At 45.0% G+C, this 18,710-nt stretch overlaps 1 protein-coding gene across 1 annotated transcript in view; it reads right to left on the bottom strand.

Annotated features, from left to right (window-relative positions):
- SIM1 (SIM bHLH transcription factor 1) overlaps window positions 1–9,927 on the bottom strand; it is a 79,143-nt gene extending 69,216 nt beyond the window's left edge. The window contains exon 1 of the mRNA XM_026726684.2: window positions 9,658–9,927. Within this exon, the coding sequence (XP_026582469.1) occupies window positions 9,658–9,832 (175 nt within the window). The 5' untranslated portion in view covers window positions 9,833–9,927. The remainder of the gene's footprint in view (window positions 1–9,657) is intronic.
- Between the last annotated feature and the right edge of the window lie 8,783 nt (window positions 9,928–18,710).

Here is an 18,710-nt window from a genome sequence, read left to right as displayed (position 1 = left end):
AATTACACCCTGTCTCCCATCCCTGATTCACCTGGTCTTATAGAAGCAGCCAGTTCTATGGTCTGATGCCTCAATAATGAAGATAGGCAAAATTAATATGTTCATATATAGGCTGGAGAAATGTCAGAGTGGAAATGGCCTGATTATTGGAGCACAAGTGGAAAGAAATCTTAGAGGTCATCTGGTGGTCCACCTCTTGCTAGATGCAGGATCCTCTGGACTGGAGTATCTTTGATGGACGACCACCCAGCAACTGTTTAATGACTTCAACAAAAGAGAACTCATTTTGTTTGGCAGCTGTTTCCTCTAGAATGGTGGAATGGAAGCCCTTTACCTGAATGACTCATATGTTCAGGAAGTGCCTCCTGACATTTACCCTAGTAGTTTTAAGCCCTGTTTTTCTGGTCCTGTCTTCTGTGGCACTAGAAAATCCACTCGCACCTTTATGGGACACCTTCAACTTTCTGAAGACTGTTATCACTCATACAGCAGGATGTTCAAGAAGGTCCACTTCACAAAGTTGTTTGTGGCATGGCAAGTTTCCTTTCATATAGAATGCAATATAAATGTCTTTAAAACGTGTTTTCTGAACTCTTTTGGTCCAGATTTAGTACCACTTCCTAAAGCACATGTTTGGAAACCTTAGAGGTCAAGTAGTCTTGCTGAAGTCAGAATCTGCTTGTTCTCCTAAAAATAAAGACTGGATTCAACTTGACCATTGAGATTCTTTTGTAGTCCATAAAGCATCAGTGAAGATCAGAGTGGGGTTTCCAAGGGTTTAAACAAATTCACAGAGAACTGGCCTATCTTTGGCAGTGGTAAAATGGTTAAAATACCCCTGGGTGTATTGATTGCAGAGAAACTGGAGAGCTTTTATTGAAGAGGCTCTACAAATGCCAGGCCACAGGATGCTGCTTGTTAGTATGCCTGAAGATTTTGGATCACCTTAAGGAAAACAGACAAAAGCACTCTGCATGTCTAAGATATTCCATCTTCCTCCGTTAAAGCTTGGAAAGATATATTTGACACCACCTGATACTATTCACTTTTCTAAAATAGGCATAAATGAAAGGGATGGAGTTATCTCTGGCCAGGCTCTAGAGAGGCCTGCACCTTTTATCTAGCTTATTCCCCTCCAGTCAGGTGTTTTCATAGCCCACTGAGGAAACTTCACTGTTGGGCCACTTCTGTGCAGTCCTTTCAGCCTGAAATCATGGAAGCTTTTCTTTTAAAGACCTGGTAGGCAACTGGAGGATTTCCACACCAGATTTATAGTGTGGCCCAGTCATGGCCCTGGCAATCTATCATTAATGCAGACAGGGTTTATATTGCCAGGAAGGAGGACTGGGTGATGCTATAAATTGCTAATGAGGAAACCCTCCCTCTCTCGCTGACCTTTCCTCTTAATTCTTATTTGGCCCACGAGGATTTCAGGCTTTCTTCCCAGGTGAAAGAAGAGAAATTGGTGACTTGTTTTTGAACAAAGTGAATTGGTTCAACTGGAAAACTCTCAAGTGTAGCTTCCTTCCCATAAAGCTCCTAGACCCAATCCGTTTCTGATGCACAGCTACAAACATCTGGCACAAGTTCTAAATGCTTCACCTTCAGAGGAAGCAGATGGCCTAATTCTTCTCATTTGCCCACCCATTCCACTTGCTACCTCTTACAGATGTCCATGACCCCAGCCCTCTTCACCTAGTAGGACCAAACCTCAAACACTCAGTGACCCTTTCTTTCTTTTCAGGGCAAGAGCTCAGTTGGTTTGACAGGAGCATATGAGCTCACAAGCACCATCAGCAGGAGTGTTTGTCTGCCTAGGAGGGTCAAAAATGGCAGTTCTGCCTATGTTTTGCCTGCACACACTGTTGTACCTGCCATCTTGGCTTTTTTGACCAGGCTCTGTGGGTTTCCTTGGTCCTCTGGTACCTACGTCCGCTGAAGTGTGGGCAGGAACAAAATAGACGGAGAAAAAGGATTTCCGTTAAACCTTAGGTGAAGTAGCCAGATCTGGACTGAAATGAAAGCTAATCTCCCTAAGCAAGGCTTATGCCACCCCAATTGATTCCTTTTTGGTTGTTTACTTAATTAAATGTGTTTTTTAATTTTAGTTTGAAAATAGCCTTCACATCCATAAATGAACAGCGGCTTGAAAAAAAGGGGGGGGCTTTTAAAGGCAAAGTCCCTACCTCTTTGAAAGTGGGGATTGCCAAACCAAATCTCTTTCTGTTAATTCCCTGTCCTGCATATTAATTCCTTATCCAATGCTCATATCACCTGGTTGCTGTAGTAGAGAAAATCTGCCCCATTTCCCCCCCAAAACAAACAAATGTAAATTATTTAAGCAATCAATTAAATCACAAAATATTTATTACAATTCTAATTGTAAATAATTAGCTAGGCTCTCCAGTGTAGCTCTATAAAACAATTAATTTACTTTTACTTATCAATAATTATACAAATAATCCAGTTTGATTTTTCTTATGCGGAAATCTGATGAGCACCATGGTTTGTGGTGTCTGGTGAAAGGAAAAACAGAAGCAGGTTGTGAAAAAGCAGCTTTCTCCAAATAAAGACTGCTGTGAGTAAAATCATGGGTTTGTTATTCAGAGAGCAGAATCATATTTTACCAGGGCAATGCGTAAACAGGTTTTATTGGACTGTAAAATGCTAGTCAGATTTTTCATGGAAATAGCACCAAAGGAAAAGACATTTTTCATATTTCAGACAAGCATCCATCAAGGGAAAAACAAAAGCAAAGGCATTATGTGTAGGATCTTTCACAAGACCGATGATCTGCTACCTTGATCATGAATATAATGAATATATTATAATTTTAAATGCTTATTCTGGCAAAAGACAGGTTCAGTCCTTCCCTACACATACACAGCCACACACTTTGCCAATCAATCTGATCTCTGTTTTCCTCTGCCTTAAATCTACTTCTGTAGATCTATGCGACGACTTTCGTTCTGCACTTCATATTTCAAGTCCAGATCAAAACTGGAATTAAACAAAGGTTAGCTTAAATGAGAAAAACGTCTGTAAGGAAATAAATACTGAAACCCGAAGCTCAACCCTTTCTCTGAGCAGCAAGAAAAACAACATTCAATCACTCACGTGGGAAAGGAAGATTTCTTCCCCTTTCTTCTGTCTCTGAAAATAACCCTGCTTTTAGAATTGAAAATCTAAGCCGCTTTCATTCATTCATTTAAGAAAACAATTTTAAATGGCCTACACTTAAGTGAGCAAAGAGATAAATAAGAACTTATTTGAGATTTATTTCTGAGCAGATGTGCAGTTGAAATATGCTACCCTGGTCAGTTACTTTAGGAATCAAGTTAAGTCTACTGCAATTTTATTTCTTCTTAAAAAAAAAACAGTAATTAAACTGGTATCATCTGCCAGTTTAATTATTATTTGTTTTCCGAGAGGGCAGAATTATTTTGGCAAAGTTTTATTATTTATTTTATTAAGGGAAGGACATCACAATTGCAAAAACCGAGTCAAAAACAGAAATCCAATCGCCCATTTGGTTTAAATGGGAACTCGGCGATATTCATTGAAAATCGCACGGAAAGTATCTTCAGGAGTTTTTTCACCATAAATCGAGCTTTGTATTTCTTTAAAAAAAACAACTCCCCAAAGCAATCACACGAATAATTTCCTCAGCACTCTGGAGGAGAGTCAGGCTAGCGGACTCTACGTTGTTGTTACTGTTACTTCTTGCAGAGTAATAACCGGCACTGAACCTTCACTTGGAAGGAAGCGGGGGGGATTGGGCGCTGCCGTTTGAGTCCCAGCACCGGGGCGAAAAAGGAAGCGGTTCCCTATCCCTGCCTGCTCAGGCTTTGCTCGCCCCAAGCAGCCGAACCGGGGACACCCTCCTCCTTTATTCCTCCTCCCCTGGCTAGATTGCATCGACTCGTACACCTTTGCCCGCTTTCTGTAGGTGTTCCCAGATTGGCATCTGCTCTAGGGAAGCAAAAGTTCCCTTTGGAGGAACCAGCGGTCTCGGTTTTAGGGAGCGATTTGGCTTGGGAGAGGGCTCCGTCCTGCCGCGGTGAAAAGCTCCTACCGCGGTTGCATGTCCAGGACTCCCCCGCCCCGCCTCCCGGTTTCCTCCTCCTGCTTGGATTTGAAAACTTTCCAGATCTCCAAAGGGCTTTTTGTTAGCTCTCTCTGTAGCTCTCCTCAGTGGAAGCAGCAGGCCGGATGCAAAATCTAAACATTTGAGGGGCGCCTCCTCCCCCAGAAAATAGCATTTTAACTCCCCCTCCTCAGTCCAGCAGTGAAAATAAAGTGCCCCCCCCCGCCGTCTCTCTCTGTCTACTTCTTTCCCACAGCCAACCGACGGCCGACCTTTCCTTCCATCAATCCCTCCACCTCCCCGTTCCCTCGGGGTTATCACCCCAAAAAGGGGGGGGGGTATCACAGACCACTGTGCGCACCACCTCACCCTTTTTCGACCTGGATCCCTTCCCATCGTCCCCAACTGGTGCATGAACCACCGCCCTCTCCACGCACATTTGCACGAAAGCAGATTGAGGGAGCCTGTTCTCTGACTTGGTGGTATAAACGAGGAAGGGTTGCCGCCTAACTCTCCTCTTCATATCTCCCCGGGGCCGTGTAAGAGAGGAGTCTGAACCTTCCATGGAACCAGATTAATAACTTTCTGCGTTGGGTCGTCACGTTTTAAGTTTTAGAAAAGCACAACCCAGGGATTCTACATGCATACCTGCCAGTATTAAACCACGCCTTCCTAGTAGGCAAAGGGGTACAGAAATGCGGTTTCAGCGCAACGGTTGGCTTGTCTTCCTTTAAAAAAAAATCGTGAAATGACAAAAACAGTAGCAGAAAATCCTAGGGCCCCGTTCCCGGCACAATGGATGCTGTGCATTTGCAGAAAAACGGGTATATCTACCGATTGGGCATAGCAATTATATTGAACAAACTGGAAGATTGTGGCATAATAAAAGTGGAAGTCTTGAAAGGAACCACAGTTTTTTTCTGGGGATGGGGGGGGGGAGAGGAGGAGGAGGAGGAAGAGGAGGAGGAGACTAGAACAGAATGAGGTGACTTTCTAATTCAAGAGAACTGTCGGTTCCGCTGCGGTTTACTCCTTTCAAATCTCCCCTTTCCAATGCCAACGAGCGAAGAACTCTCGGATCCCTGGGGTAGTTTGGTAAGCAGGCCCCGCCCGAGTCAGGAGCTGGCGAGAGAAGTGAACTCAGCTCGGCCTTTGCGGCACAGCCTGGTCTAACCTGTGACATCCACCCCGACCTTTCAGCCTCAGCTTTTCGTTGAAAAGCTTGCCAGCCCTTCTCCTCAACCGATCAACCGATTCCTTCAAAGGTATTTACCTCCTCGCCTATGCATCGTCGGGGAGAATGGGGGGGACCGATTTCCCTGTGAATCCAACACCGGTGGCCGTTCAAGATCAAATTCAAAGGCCCTTACGGACCCTTTTTTTCCCCGCCCAACATAATATAATCAGGAGGCCAACCAAGAGGAACCTCAGATCAGGAAACATCAACCCGTATTAGAGACTTACATAAAAATCCCAATTGGGCTGGCAGTGGGGATCATGAAAGAAAAGATACTTATGAGTAACTGCAATCCTCCATTGTTCGCTCTAGAACATCCCCCCCAACACCCTTTCCCGACCAGTAACCTTAAAGTTTCTCCTCCATTTCAGGTGAGTCCAAACCCGAGAAAACGACATCCCCCACCCCTGAGCCCGCTTCCTTGCTGCCTTTTTTTAAAGTGGGGGCTTAACAAAGAGCGAAGAACAGTGGTTGGCTTTCCAATCGTTCGGTATTTGCCTAGCGATTGAAGTACCGGAGTGAAAAGAAGGCGAAACTGTCCCCCAAAGAGTGAATCTAAAACTTTTAAACCAAAATTGCCGCCGCCTCTTCTTAGACCACCTGTAGCGTTATATTGGCGCCTAACTCACCCTTTCCCCACGACCCCCACCCACGGGATCCTCTCCTTCTCATACAGTTGTGCGGGGCTTGCTCTATCCCCTAAAGTAGGTTCAAAGCGAGGGGGTTTACTTCATCGGTAAATAGGTGAGGCCCTTACAAACAAGCAGGAAGGCAGCTGCCACTCAGATCCTCCTTGGAAATAAATAGGCTTCACTGAAATCGATGAGCAAATATTGGAAAGCTCAGCCTGTAAGGTGGGGATCCTATCCGCTTGGTGAAAAGCAAGGAAGCTGCCTGGGAATCAATGGGATTTAGATTCAGGTGTGCGTGTTTAGAATCCAATACTCAGTATCGCTTTTTCTCCTCGCCCAATTTTGGCTCGTATCGATTCCTTTACACAGGCAACCAAAGCTTCTGCCCGCCGACCCAGCCCGCCGCCTTTTCTTCTCTACTCCTCGACGTTTTCTTCGGGCGAATGCTCTGGATTGCTGGCCCGGGCAGCCGGGGATGGCTTAGTCTGGGATTTGTGGAGGTTTAAAAAGCCTGCCCTGGGAGGAAGTTTAGGCGAGTGAGAAGGAAAGGATTACCGCGAAGAAGAGAAATAAATGCGGGATCGAACCGCGGTCGGCCCGGAAGAAATCTCAGAAGGGAGGCATGCCGCAGAAAAGCGTGCCATTAAAGAAGGTGCCACGACTACCTGGAAGGGAAATACAAGCCACCACCACCACCACCCCGGCAATTGCTTTCCGAGCCAAGGGACTTATTCAGGCCAGGATAGATTTCAGGGGATTCGAACGCTTTAAAAGCCGGAGCCGCTTTCCCAAAACTCGACTGCGTAGACAACATGCCCTCTTAGAAAAAAAAAGCCCACCAGAAGTCGAATTATCCTTCAGGCAACCCTCGTCCCACCAAGCTCCTTCAAGCAGCTCTCCGGCTGCCCCATGGACAACCGCTCCCTCCCCACGTGCGGTTGGAGTCCAGCGGCTTCCACCGGCTCGTACTTGGCCGGCGCTAACTCCCCCGAGGCTTAACCTCTCCTCCCCAGCCCGTTTCACCCCCTTCCAGCCCAGATATTCGGCGGCTTTCCAAGCCAGGAGATGCTGGGACGGGAGACCCCCTTCTCGTCCGGCCGCTCTGATTACTCGCAGGCCACAAGCCGCACCATATGCTGCTTCTGATCGAACAAGCCCGCCAGGGAGGTGCCAGTAATTGAGCAGATCCGCCGCGAAGCACGAAGCCGAGGTAGCCCGCCGAGATAGAAGCGGTGGGAAAAAACGCGGCTAATCATCTTGGAGAAGCTGCACCGGGTCTTACCCGTTGGCTCCTTTCCAATCCCGTTCCCCCTCGAGAAAAATGCCAAAACCAGCCTAAACCTCTGGCTGGCTGTGCGACGAACCACAAGAAGGATAACAATCGTCGCGACAATAGTATCCCGCTTGCATTCGCCGGAAAGGTGACCTCCAGCAAAGCTCTCCGAAGAGATGCAAATATATTTAAAAATCAAATCTGGAATGCCTTTGCCTCCGCTTTCTTTCAAAGGGGTTTCCCGGTCAGAGGGATTTCCTAACGCTAAAACTCCCCAGGCTGTCTTTTTAAAACGCCACCTGACTTGCATGGCTTTCCCAAGGTGACAGCACAATTCGGTCACCGCAGAGCGGGTTTTGGGCTCTGGGTGCAAGCATCAGGTAGCCCATTTTCTTTGCGCCCACAGGTACCCGCAGACAATTTTCATTGAAAGCAAAGAGGGCTTTCTTGCGAACAAATGGTTTGTTTTTATATCCCGCTGATCCCCGCGCTGTAAACCTCCATAAATACACGTAATTCTCGAAATCTTTGGCTACTTGGTATCTTTTTTAAAGTTTATTTCAAAGCGTCCCAATTCAATTATCTTTCGCTGGTCACGATCCAGCCCAAATCAAGCGCTTGTGCCCTCCCCGCGCTCCTTTTAGTGTGGTTGTACAAGCAAGCGGTTAAATTCTGCTTCTCTTGAAGTCAGCAGGACTTTAAAGAAATATAACCTGGCTTTCCTGCTGTGCAAACAGCTTGGCTGTCATGCTAATACACTGTATTGGGCATTGTCAAACGGGAAACAGCTAAAATCCCTGTCCCAAATCTAGTTACTTTGTTGTTCTGATCCCATATGTATACATATGTTCTATGTTTACATCACAAGCTTACTTGGAAAGAAATTCCATTTTAAAGGATCTGTAAAAATTTCAAAGGCAATAGGACAAAGATTCAGTTTCTATTAAATTCTAACTTGACAAATTGATTGTAAATTCACTTTCATTAACAGATGTGGAAATACAAATCTCTATCTACTGTTTTCTTACTCTGGTTCATAACGACAACATTTTTGTATAATATTACATGTGCCCTTAAATTCCACTGGAAAAAACTACAAACCTCAATGGCCAGCCCATCTTTGCTGACTTTTTCCAATCCCTGGCTAGAATAAAATTTTAAAGTAGTTATATATCCCAATACACAAAACAAATCCTTTTGAAAAATTTAAATCCACAGAGAATAAATTTATGTGAATCCTACATCAATTTTCCTGATAAATCTACATAGGGATTGTCTCATAAGACTATTCCAGATGTGGATAAATTCTGAACGCCTTTGTCTTTAGTTTTACAGAACTACCCAGGACCTTTACTTTAGGAAACAGTTATAGAGGTAGCTAGAATTTGGTCTCTGCAAAGAAAATTCTCTTGCTCACATTTCACTAGAAAAACTCATTAGACTTGTATCTACCTGTAAGGATTTGTTTTTTTTTCTTTAAAGGCAGGGCCAGAGACCCAAAAAAGCCTCATATTCCAATTTCTGGGCTCATTTTCTTCAGTGTGGAGTTCACTGACTCTTTCTCACTCTGATTTTGATTTCCATCCTGTGCCAGGCATGACAACAGTGTTTTCCCACCCTAAAGATAAGAATATGTTCATCTGGGATGAAATATGACTTTCCTAGCCAAAGAGGACTTATTCCAAGGAAGGGTTTTATTTCCCTAACCACCTGGACCCAGAACCCAGGCACAGACACTGATTTCTACTTGGTCTCCAAACGGGGATCATGGATATTCGATCCAGATGTGCCCACATTCATACATATTCACTTTCTTGTATATCTCTCTTTCTTCCCTCCCTTGGAGTTGTGCCACCTTGGTCCACACAATAGGAACCAGGGCTTAGGATCTCGATCAATATTTAACTTGGCATTAATTTCTTGCCTTCCTTCTCCCTCCTCCCAAATTTTTCTATCGTAAATACCCAAGAGAGAGAGAGAGAGAGAGAAAGAGAGATACCCGCTGGGGCAATCCACGTGGCTTGACCAGAGAGAGGAGTTGGTGGGATGGTTTGTTTGTTTTAGTCACTGGAAGTGGCAGCTGAGCTCCCAGCTTCATTGTGTTGACAAAGGTGCCTCTGGTTCCAAACAGGTCCTATGTACCAAAGACTATGAAAGGGTTTGGGGTGGGGGGAGAGGAGGAGGAGGAGGAAGTAGCAGCAGACAAAAGAGGAAAGTCTCCAGAGAACTTTCTGCAGAATCCACACAACTTCTGCCCTAAGAATAAGTAGTTTTTCACTGGACTGCTTAGTCAGTCGCTCTGGAAGTTCTCTTGAGCAGACAAAAGAGGTGGAAGTCAAGGTTGGCCCGGCCAGGAAGAATAACCCTATTGGTTCCACTCTCCCTAAGGCATTAGAGAGATGAAAGGCTCAGGAGGGGTGCTACTTACCTTCCGGGAAGACCACCCTCATTTTTAAGTAGCTGGTAGTGAGGCGAATGATGGAGGCCTTGTCCAGTTGCGAGGTGATAGCTGAAGGCAAAGGCAGAAGCTTGGCCAGTTCGTAGAATTCGCTGTTTTCTTTCTCCCGCCTAGTTCGGGCAGCATTTTTGGATTTCTCTTTCATGGTGCTTTTTTTCTCCTTCTCTGCGACCAAGCCAGATCCGCAGATGCATCCAAGAAGAAAGGTCACTCCCAGCAAAGCATCGCCAGCTCTGCTTGGCTCGGCTCGGTGTCCCTAGTCTAAGCCATCTCGCCAAAACCTCCTACGGCTGGGGTTCAAGTGGTGAGGAAGAGAGTGCAGAGCGGCCTTACCAGCTGAGGAGCAACATTATGAAACCCTCAATTTCAACAAAGCCTCAGAGAACCCATCAAGTGAGGAATCCAGAGGGAAGGAGCCCCAAAGGCGTGGTTGACTGACTCTCAGAAATTTAGCCCAGGACCCTGGCGCTTCTCTTCCTTTTTTGTTGGCCAAAGTAACTCCTCCGCCCAGGAGACCTCATAGTGCTTCTCTTTTGGGCATCCTTCCTCTTTCTCAGGATCTCCAAGGATCGGGGCGCAGGCCTTTGGCAATCGGCAGACCCAGGAACCCTTCTTTTCAAGCAGCTGTGAGGACAACAGCGGCGGGACGGGGAGACAGAAAAAGTCAAAGGTTAATATTCTGACAAGGCTCCTCTTTTGATAAAATCTGCGAAGGGGGAATCCTTTCGCCCATTAATGAAGCAGACAAATACATTAGGGCGACTTTGGAAGAACTCAGCATAGGATTCTGCCATAGGTGCAGCTCAAGGCTGCGAAGGGGAGACCGAGGGAGACTGCTGTAGCTTTTAAGCAACGATTGGAAAGGAATAGAGTTGAGGGGATTTAAAGGCCCTTGGAGGCTCTTAGTACGGAAATGCCGAAAGGAATTGATACCGGTCGGAAAATGCGGTATCTGTCCCCTGCGGTTTCGGATCTGGCCGATTCCAAATAACTTTCAGCTTCGCTCCAGAGTTTTGAAAGGAATGTTTACAGCAGTAAGTCTTGAGGAGAACACCCTCTCTCTGGACTTTCTCCATGTTCATTCGTGCGATATGTAATTTATATGTAAAGGAGTTATAAGGAGACAAGCGGCCCATCCGAATGACCACGCACGACTGTTCATATAAAACGCTCAGATACCAATTTCTAACTTCCCCATTTCCTTCTAGCAGCCACTCCTTCTTTGAGGGGACGGTCGGCTTCGTTCAGCTAAGCTACAAGCCAGCCACTTCCTTATAAGATAGATCTCCATCCACAAACCACTTACGCCTTACTTGATCATCAGGACAACTTTCTTACGCCTTGGCCAAAGTCTCCTTTGGAAGTCATTATCCCGAGCCCCAACTTAAACCCGGAGCTCCTACTTAAACGACTCGAGGATGGCGATCCCTACGGCAAATAATACCGGCTGCAGGATCAACAGGAGCTGGAGTCTTTTCCTCTCCCACCCCCACCGCCCCCGCTACCCCGGAGAAGTGGAAGCATAGCGCAAAGTCATCGCTTACCGCTTGGCGTTCTCCATTCACCCCAGTTTCGAAATCGCTCTTTTGCGGTATGGAAGTTTTTAAAACGGTCCCCGCCTGCCTTCCCTCCCTCCTTTCCCCTCGGGCAGAGATACGCAGAGCCCCAAAGCGCATCTTTTCAGCTAGACAAACCACCCGTGGGAAGAACGAGGGTGACTCTTTGCCGATCCAAAGACAAGAGTTACTTTCCCTCGCCCGCCCAGTTCCCCCCTCCCACCGCAGCAGCCTCCGGGTGTCTCCTGTTTCTCCCTCCCCCAGCTGCCGCCCCCTCCACCTACCTGCACTCCCCAAGCCCAAGGTGACAGTGGCGAGCGAGACTTTATTAAAGATCATCAGGGAGATCCGTCAAAAGTGGAAAAGTTCTTCTCCCACGGGTGGGAAGAGGGATCTGTGCCTTCTCATCCTCTAGCGTTGCTGTCCGGCTCTCCCAGGATTGTAATCAGGAGGAAGCGACAGTTAATGAGGAATCCTTAATTTTCAGGCTGAGAAATGCCTAATAAACTTCTGGATAGCCAAAAGGGCTTTTTACCCAACTTCATTTCTCAGCCCTGCTTCCGTCTGCCCGGCCTTAACGCCACTCACACGGCAAGATGGCTCCCTATTGGAAGAGAACTCCGAAAGGCCGGCCTCTTACTGGTTGAGCGGCGGAGTTACGTCACCCGTTTCTGGGCCCACCCCTTTTTACCCTTGTGCGGGCCTGAAAGCACCGGAGCCGCGTCCAGTTTGTGACCCTTCGGCTCCCGAGTGGAGGCGGGAAAGGACACCTGGCTCGCTTCTTCAGCGAAGTCCCAGAGAGAGGATAAGGAAAAGCACCCATGGGCGGGAGGGGACGAGCCGTTGCTGCTCCGGTCCCGGGAAACGGAGCAAACTGGGAACAAGTGGGTCTTTCTGTTCTCTCCCGCAAGGCACTGCTCGGTTAAAAAAAAAGGCCTTTACTTCTGGCAAGAGGGGACTGGGAAAGTTTGTAGGAAAGACTTTTCTACAGCTTCCCCGCGAGTAAATATCGAGTTTCCATTAGGTCTTGCAGATCAGGCGACGCCACTTACCGCTGGGGAAAGAATGCACACGTGTAATATAAGTAATTATGGAGCCCGGTGTTTAAATATATTTGGTGCTGGAAAGTCATTCCTTTGCAAGGTCTTATACCTTACCAGTTTCTTTTTAAAAAAACCTATATTAATGTACGAACTAGCTGACTTGAAATCTGAGAAGGTCTTAAAAGTTATTTCGTTCAACTGACGAAATAGAGAGATTGCAACCCAGAGATTAGTTCCGCAGCTCGAGTTGTTCTAACGAATCCGATCCTAAGTACTTGGAAATGAATCCCACAATATTGGAAATATGCCGTTAGAATGTTTTTGCAGAACAGCTTTCTATTTATTAGCTGAATTTGGATTTGAGGTACTTAACTTGCTTCTTCGGGGAATAGGGAATACAACAGGAATTGTTTTGGCTATCTTACAACTCGACCTTCCCCAACGCACCGATTAAAAGCCTCTCTTCTCTGTTTCAGGAACAGTCCCACCCACAGTCGGGTGGTTAATTCCACCAGGCTTGAAGGTGTAATAAAACGAAAAATCTGTTGGCAGAAACTGGGGTTCAGTTTAACAGAACAGCCAAATTCTTTCATACACACTTTATCCCTCTTTAAAAGCAGAAGATAGGAGGGTAGCGATCCGGGCTAGAAAGAAATGTATTGGAAAGTTGGAGACAGAATCTGAGCCAAGTCGCGAGAGCTGCTAGTTCCTGGAGAAAAAAAACCCCCCACTGAATCGAATGCGGTCGATTCTCGCGAAGTATGCAGGGTTTCAATCCGATTTTCCTTTTTCAAACGGCAAGATTGCAAAAATCTAATCGTTTCGCTTTTGCAACGCTGCAGATCTCTCAAAATGCTCCTTCGCCTTCGTCCGCTCAAATCTCGCTCGAATTGTTAACAACACACAATTCCAAAGACCAGTGTACCCTCCTACATACATGCACATAGAATGCATTGTCTTGTGGCCGACTATGAATCTTCGTATGCTCCCCTGCATGGATACAAGATCGCCTTGATCGTAAGGAAATTTAGCGTCTCCGAACGCAAATCTAGCGCAGAACATAGTTGTGAGTTTTATTCCCTGCAGCCTCTTGTCAGATGTGTGAATTCAAAATATTATCTTTTGGGGTTTTGGAGGGAACGGACGGCCACACGGCCCGGTCCAAGGAGGTTTGTAAGGCTCAAAACCCACGTGAGTTTTGCGCCGGCCTCAAGGATCTAGGTTCTTGGGGAAAGCCAGTTTGAATAGATGGGAGTCCGCTTACCACGCAGAGTAGCTTCAAAAGGTATTCCTTTCCCTTACTCCGGGTTTTGTTATGCACAACAGCTGATAGATTTAGAAATTGCGGAAGGATGCCTTCTGAGGTGAGGTGCTGATGTTTTCCGAATGCGTTGATGGTTGACCAGCGCCAAGTAAGATTATACCCCATTGAGTGAGAACGGGAAGCGAAGATTCCCATTCGGCCCAGCTCGCTCGGAAGTTTCACTAGGAAACTTGTGTTCGCGTGGGCGCGCGCGTGTAGGATCTGCTTTACACCCACATTAAGCCGTAATGTTTTGTTTCGGATTGAGATATTTTATAAACCCAGACCTGTGATTTGTGGCTCACCGTGCTATGTGAAGCCAAGGAAATGTGACTTATTCAAGCACCCACGGTAAAAAAAAATACCCTAGTGCGTGAATCAGATCGTGTAAATGATGTATATGTAAGATTGGGGGTTCCTTTTCCTAAGCGATACTGGTGCGAGTCTTTGGAGAGAAGTTAAAAGCCGAAGAAGTATATTAAAGATAGTCCCTACCACTTCCGCTGTGACATTCATTGTTCTTTCAAAGATCTGAAGTCAGAATGCCATCATGCGGATGTAACAAGTGTTCCTACTCCCAAGTCGAAAGCAGTTCCCGCCCAGTCTATCAACCAATTCCTTCAAGCGTGATTCTTTTTTTATTTTTTTATTTTAAGGTATGGATGGCTGGATTTTAGCGCCAGTTATTCGAAAGTCCGATTTTCCATCGGCATACAATCCTAATGAATGTTTATAATCCCGTTTGCCTTAACGGGATTTCTAACAACACAGTTAACGAGTCAGTATATTGCAGCGTTGGATCTGGATCGGAGACCTGTTTGTTAGTTTATTTTAAAAAACCTAGTGGACACCAGAGCTGACTTCCAAAACCCCTTTGTGCGAATGAAGGAGACCCTTCGGTCGGGTCTCTCGAGCCTCTCGGAAGCAAATCCGAAACACAAATGCAGGAAGTAAATACACGATTACCATCTGACAGCATCTTGGCAGTTTATGGGCCACGCTAAATGTAAACAAATCTCTGCCACGCTCAGTCTGTTAGCAACCTCTTTTTTTTTAAAAAAAAAAAACCCGCTGCAAAAATGAAACGATCAGGAGAGCAGAACCAAGTAAGAAACAGGTGAGAACGGCGGGGCCAGAGTAACGTTGTCCCATCCCGATTTGCCGGCCATCTCATTCTGAATCCCGAAGGAGAAACCGGGCAAGTCCCGGCGTCGAAACACCTCCAAAATTGCCCAACGGCCGATGTCCTCCCAAATCAAGGGAGAGGCTTGAGGGCAGAGGAACCGGAGGGAGAAGGGACAAAGCTCTCAACAACGTCGGGCCTCCCTAGAAGTTAAACTGCCTCTCACGATCTAAGAAGCCGCAGGTCAGGCCGGAGTCCTTCTTCTCGGCAAACACACGGGGGGAGGGGTGGAACCGCGAAGGAAAAACACGGCAAACCCGCGGGGGAGCGAGAAGCAGGTCCTGAAAGACGCCGGATGGGTCGGTGCCTCAGAAGCCGGTTCCATTTCTCTAGCATTCCCACAGCCGGCCGTTGTGCCCAAATATCGTCGGACAACAGCGAGGTTTCTCCCCCCCACCCCTTCTTTTAGCGCCACTCAGCCACGGAACAAATCTGCAGGTGCAAAGCGGCCTAGAATACGTTTATCCTGAAATAAGCACAGCGCTTAAAATGTCTCCGAGGCCGGCGGGTTGGCCTTGTTTCCAAGCCTGTTGGCAATAGGGGATCCCAATAGCCGCTGGGAAATTTCCCGCCGCGGCTATGAAGGCCCCGCCGCCATTGCCGGCTCTGAAGGAAAGCCGGAAACGGGGTCAAAGTGTTTGTGCGAAATAAAGCGGTTTCCTTTGGCTTCTGGGAAGCCTGAGAGTGGCAGGAAGGAGAAAGAGCCAAGGGAGAGGCACCTAGGTGAAGCGGGTATAAGGATCGCAGCATCTATCCATGAAGGCTGTGATGAGGGAACAAGCCCCCCAGTGTTCTCAATGGCCAATAGGAATTGTAGTTGCAAGTTTAAGGCGTCAGCTCCAGGAAGGGGATGGTAGCATTAGCTGCAAAATGGGCACTGGGTGTTTGAATACAAGATACCTATCTGGGCAAGAAGAGAACCAGAGGTTTATTCACCCTTGGGGGACCACCTTTGAAAACAGAAATTGGTTGGATTATAAATTGAGTCTCTGGGACTCTTCTCCCACCCTAATTGCTTTTCAGGTTTTTGGGTATTCCTGGCTAAGGAGTAATTGTAGGAAGGAAAACCATTGTTTTGAATTACTCTCCCAACTTTCTTGATCCTGTAAACTAAGTCCTATATGATTAATGAACTGTTGGCCTGGGTTCTGCTAGCCCAGAGTCCTGCTGGTCCAGGAGTTATCTTAATTAAATTCTTCACACTTAACTACTAACTATGCCAGCACAAGCTTATTTTCCCAGTCACCCTGTCAGAGAAATCCATGCAGTTCATCAAATGATTCATACCAAGATTTGGACCCAGTGTGAAACTAAACAGTAGCCTATGGGCATCTTGAGGAACTGGGAATCCTCCATTCTGTTCTTTTGGGACTTGATTTGGAGGAAGGGCAAATTACAGTGTGTCCGGATGTAGGATTTAGCATTGGAGTTGAACCACTTACACCAACTTGTTGAAGTAAAGTGGGACGTATCTTCATGTGACAAGCTAATATGCACAAAACACACTTTCACAAATGGAAGAATTGGGTTCAAAGGAAATATCTGAGAATATTCTGGATTCATCCTCATCTGTTGTGGGCTCAGTTACCTATGCTGGACTCCAGACTATGTGTTTTGTTATGGTGAGCTCTCTATATAAAGAATGCCCCAGCAAAGTGAATTTGAACAGATTTCCTATCTAACAACTCAGGACAACTAATGTAGTTGGCAGAACTTGAGCAACCTTTGCTGATCTTGAAAAATTAAGTAGATTTTGATCTGACTAATGCTTGATAGGAGATCATCAAAAACTTGCCAGGCTGTGGGGTGGACTAGAAGTTGTCCAACTTCTTGAAGATAGATATGGCAAGACAAGAAAACTTCACAGATGTGTCCATACAGTTGTTAACCTGCTTTACTGGAAACAGATTTTATTTTTTAACAGATTTGCCTGTTTGAAATATTGGATTATAAAGAAATCAACTATGCTTTAAATTAGCCTGCTGGTCAGCCTTCAGTAATCCATTTAATCATAGTTGTTAATTGTGGTGTAAACTAATCATATTATTATTATCTTCTGCAGCATGTTCTTTAGGGTAGAATAATCTGTCTTTTTAGAATCTCTTTTTAATTAAATTGCTTAGTTTGAATAGGTCACCTTATAACATAAAAACAAGAATAAGGCAATGTCTGAATGTTTTAGACTTCAATTCCCATAAGCTCCAGATAGCATAAACAATGGCAAGGAATTATGGGAGCACACCCAACAATCTCCCCCCCCTTCTCTCTCTCTCTCTCTCTACACACACACACACACACACACACACACACACACACACACACACAAATAATACTTGGAAGATACCAGGATGCTTAGACTTTTTCTAGAGTCTTTGTATAGTACTGTAAATAAAGTGGAATATTTATATTACAGTCTATTGAGGAACCTCATTCTAATCCCTTTTAGAAATGGACTCTTCCCTGTTTTACTGTACTTATAAAATATATAGCTCATTTTTCTGATTGAATAGAAAGCAATTCATAACAATTCTACAACTCTAATAAAACCACAAGTAAAACAAAATATAGTTTTCTTATATTTGAAAGGTAGGAACTTAAAAGATGTGTGTTTGCCAACACATTGCACCAGACAGGCCCTTTGGAAATACTATCAAAGTGAGAAGGGATTTGGGATCCAAATACTCATTTATTTAAGCACAAGCTTTGGGTAAGTGATGATGATTCAAATGTTGACTGGAGTTCTTTTTCCCATTTACCAAGAAATAGGTTGAATTCTGCAGAATGATATTTTGATTTACTGTGTACAAAATTGCACTGTCGGATTACAATCCTGATAGGCACCCCTTTCCTAATAATAAGCCCCACTGAACTAAAGATTCAGACCACATCCCCCACTCTTGACTTAAGTACTATTCACGCTTCCTCATGTTGGCAAAGAGATTGCTGTTACAAATGTGGTTTCTGCAGCATTGATTCCATCCTGGGGTTGTCACATTTCTAGTGAATGTGTTGCCTTCCCTGTTAGATATGCTAAAACACTCTTCTCCAGCATTGTTACCCTTCTTTTTATTAACTAGTGAGAAATTTACACAAATCTGAGCATTGTAACAAGGCTTTTGGTTCTTCCTGAGATGAGGATAATGATGATTTATTAAACTTGTATACCTCCTGTTTTCTAATGGCTTTGAGTGATTCACAATGATCAAATACATTATTATTAGAAATATTTCTCTTTTTCTGGTTATAATTGTCATATGCCTAATTGCTTTACAAAACTATCTTTTATTAAGGGCATATTGCAGTGGTAATAGTTACTTGTGAGCAGTGAATAGATGTGTGTATGGAACAGAAAGAGAAGTTAAGTGAAGCAATATGACGTGTACTGCTAAATATTCTAACAGTGTTATTATAAAAAGTAGTGTGTGAGTTTAGAGAGTAAACAACTAAGAGAAACTAAGAGTCAATATTGCAAGGGAAGGGGTGTTGACTTCCCTAACAAATGCACAATAACAAATCTAACTGGCAATAAATGACTATAGACAAATATGAGGGATTTCATTGTATTTACCCCTGAAGGTTAGCATTTTCGGAGAAAGTGTCAAAATGAAGAAAGATATAGATAGCATCAGCAGCTGCTATTTTTGGCATTCCAATTAAACCTTCTTAAAAATGAGCACAACATACAACATAGGGATGAAAACAATGGCTTGAAATATTCGGAAGAAAATAAACTGCCTATGATCACTGAAGGTTTTCAGGAAATCTGGAAAGGGCAGATAATTCTGGTGTGGTGTAGAAGAGATGCAAAATCAATACAGTCATTCAAAGATAAGTAATCATCTCATGCTTTGTTTTCTTCTTAAGTTGTCACTGGTACTTGGAAAGTACTTCTGAATATTTCCAACATATGGTATATATAACATATAACCACGAGGATT

The sequence above is a fragment of the Pseudonaja textilis genome, chromosome 1 (genome assembly GCF_049901715.1).
Source record: "Pseudonaja textilis isolate UNSWEBS1 chromosome 1, rPseTex1.2, whole genome shotgun sequence".
Classification (NCBI taxonomy): domain Eukaryota; kingdom Metazoa; phylum Chordata; class Lepidosauria; order Squamata; family Elapidae; genus Pseudonaja; species Pseudonaja textilis.
Note: the sequence above shows the minus strand (reverse complement) of the source record. Positions and strands in the feature narration are given on the sequence as shown.